The sequence below is a fragment of the Panthera leo genome, chromosome D1 (assembly GCF_018350215.1).
Source record: "Panthera leo isolate Ple1 chromosome D1, P.leo_Ple1_pat1.1, whole genome shotgun sequence".
NCBI classification, from domain to species: Eukaryota; Metazoa; Chordata; class Mammalia; order Carnivora; family Felidae; genus Panthera; species Panthera leo.
Window position 1 is genome coordinate 61,103,041 of NC_056688.1, and position 3,292 is coordinate 61,106,332.

Genomic DNA, 3,292 nt, shown 5'->3' on the forward strand with positions numbered 1-3,292 from the left:
ACATAATATGTGGTGGTTTTTAATTCTGACTCCAATAATTTTTGATTGGGGAGATACTGAAATATTATTTAGTATCTTTTAACTGTCTCCTTTCCTTTAAAATGGAGTTAATAAAATTTACTTCCTTTGGTTTAAACGAGGCTAATTTTTGTAATGTAATTAAAAGTTTGGAGTTTGAAGTAGACATCCAATAACTCAATTTCCTGTCGTCTTTCAATAATACATCATTTTAAAGATTTCCCACTTGTTTTATAGTTACATTTTAATGTGTAAATGTCATACCTTTATAAGTACAACAAAATACCAATGACATCTCTAATTGACATATTTATTAGTTGATGTATTAGTATGCATTCATTGTATACAATATTACATATATTCCACTATGTACTGAAGATGCAATGACAGAAACAACAGACATGTCCCCTGACTGTTTAGAAGGGGAGGGTAATTAAACAGCAGTTATGTTAGCAGGTAAGAGTCATGATTGCCAAATGCAATTACTTATGCTCACAGACATTCATTCATTTATTAAAGAAAACAATTGAGATTTACTGGTATATACACTTGGTATATACACTGGTATATACACTAAATAGGTATATACCAGAGATTTAGAATAAAGCAACACAATGCTTTCCACAACAATTCTTAATTAACTGGGGACGATAGACATGAAGATGTAACTAAAATCGTACTGTATTATAATAAAATTATTAGTGGGTTATATTGAGAGGAAAAGAGAAATGACAATTCTACTAAAATGTTAGAAAAACTCATCACAGAAAAAAATTTAAGTTTATTTATTTATTTTGAGAGAGAGAGAGACAGAGATCATGAACAGGGCAGCAGAGAGAGAGAGAGGAAGAGAGAGAATCCCAAGCAGGCCCCATGCTGCCAGCATGGAGTCCAATGTGGGGCTTGTGAGGTCATGACCCAAGCCAAAACCAAGAGTCAGATGTTCAACTGACTGGGCCACCCAGGCGTGCCCCAGAAAAATTTTTGTTTAATATTGGTGTTACAATTTCAAGCCAAGCAATTGGTAAATGCTTAGAGTCTTGGGAAGGTTGGTGTATATGTATAAAAATACATTGAATCATCCAGTTTGAAAAAAAGTGGCAATGTGTAGTCAGAGGCTGGAGAGAAAGGTGAGGATAAGAAAATGGAAAACTTTCTAAAATATGTTAATAACTTGACCTTTATTTTATACCTAATTGTAAATCACTTAATTATTTAAACTCAAATATTTAAGTAGAAGAGAGATAGAAAAATTATTTCAGTAAGATCTTTCACACAATACTTTTATGGATGATAAATTAGATAAAAAGTAGTAAATAATAAATTGCATCAAGACAATAACCAAAATAATACCATCCACTTGGCAGACAAAAAGAAAATACTTCCACTCTCACAAAACCATCCTTGAAATGATGATGTATTTCCCAGAGGGAAACAGACAGATGAAAGGTAAAGAGAGAGTCAGGATGTCACTTTCACTAAGCCAAACTTGACTACTTCAGCAAGTTTCTCCTGGCCCTGAGTACCTTGTGTACTGCAGACCTTATCTGTTTGGTTTTTAGGCTATAAACCAAGGGATTAAGGACTGGGGTCAAGAAGAGAAAGAGATTGGCCATGGTGACATGGAGAAGAGGAGATGTGAATGTACCAAACCTATGAATTAGAGCCAGGACAATGAGTGGCACATAAAAGATGCAGACAGTGAAAATGTGGGAAATGCAAGTATTAAGCGCTCTGAGCTGACCATCTTCTGAAGCAATACCCAGCACTGTTTTCAAAATAAGGATGTATGAAATGACAATGAACACAGAGTCAACTCCAAAGGAGCAGAGCACAAGAGACAGTCCATAGATGATGTTGACTCTGACAGGGCCACAGGCCAGCTTCGTAACATCAGGGTGGTAGCAGTAACAATGTGATAGAATAACATCCCTGCAGAAGGACAATCACTTGAGCAGGATTGGCAAGGGTACCATCAACACCACAGCCCTAACCATGGCTGCAATTCCCATCCCCATGATCCGAGGAGAGGTTAAGACCACAGTGTAGTGCAATGGGTTGCGAATAGCTACAAATCGGTCAAAGGCCATGGCCAACAGGATGGCTGACTCCATGGAGGAGAAGGTATGGATGAAGAACATTTGTGTCAGACAAGAATGGAACTCAATTTCTCTGTGATTCAAGAGGAAGACACTGAGTACCGTAGGTAGAGTTGATAAAGACAGACCCACATCTGTGGTTGCCAGCATCGATAGGAAGATGTATTGAGGGTCATGAAGGCTGGAGGTGGTTTTGATAACAAAGAGGATGATGCAGTTCCCCAGGAGAGCAATTAGATACATGACACACAGTGGGATAGAGATCCATATTTGTACAACCTCCAGTCCAGGAATGCCTGTTAGGAGAAGAGTGGGTGGCTGGAACCAGCTACTGTTTATAGGACCCATAAGGATATTTCTTGGGATCCAGCCCAAATGAGCTTCTAGGCATTTCTCTTAGGAGAAAAACACAGATTTTTTCTCAGTTAGTGCACCTAACTCCCCTGGGGCAGCACTAATCCTAGAAATCCTTATCTACCAAAGAATTGATCCTTAAAATGTTTCCAAATTTATCTGAATAACTACCTGGAGTTAGGGCAATGGATAACTACTAGTAAAAGGTAAGAGCTACTAGAGTTCCTTTGGCCCAGAAGACTCCAACATGGATCAAGTGACAAAGAAAATTTCTTGAAATTTCTTTAAAGAAAATAATTTTCTTTTTTATCTCAGTGCTTAGAAAAAATTATTGTGAGGACTCTATTTCTTAATTTATTTAATTATGCTTGCTTCCATTTTTATTTTCAATCACCTTAATTGAAACTCTGAAAGAAATTCCTGCACTTTCTCCACATCAACATCATACCTATTCAGGCATCTGGAAATCTGGTCATTTTTCCTGTTTGTTTTACCTATAGAGATAAAGCATAGGATATTTCAATAACCCACATAAACCTCAAACCATTAAAAAAAATTCATGTGACATCCTGACATCCTTCATTTTTACAATTAATTCGTATGTTGATTTTTCAAAATATGAGTTATAAAATCATTAAAGTGGATACTGTTATTATATCTTAGCTGGTGCTAGAATAGTTTCAAATATTAACAAATAATTTATTGAATAAAATTTGAAATAAATCTATTTAAAAACATAGATATCGTTTACTAGGAAGTAAATAACAATACTTCAGTAAATATCTTAAAAATGGCGTAATTGATGTGGAATTTATAAAAGA

At 35.7% G+C, this 3,292-nt stretch overlaps 1 protein-coding gene across 1 annotated transcript; it reads right to left on the minus strand.

Moving 5' to 3' along the window:
* Window positions 1–1,511: 1,511 nt before the first annotated feature.
* LOC122199268 (olfactory receptor 51A4-like) lies at window positions 1,512–2,465 on the minus strand. The gene is given in 1 exon segment (XM_042904156.1): window positions 1,512–2,465. A coding segment is annotated over 1 exon segment (954 nt).
* Between the last annotated feature and the right edge of the window lie 827 nt (window positions 2,466–3,292).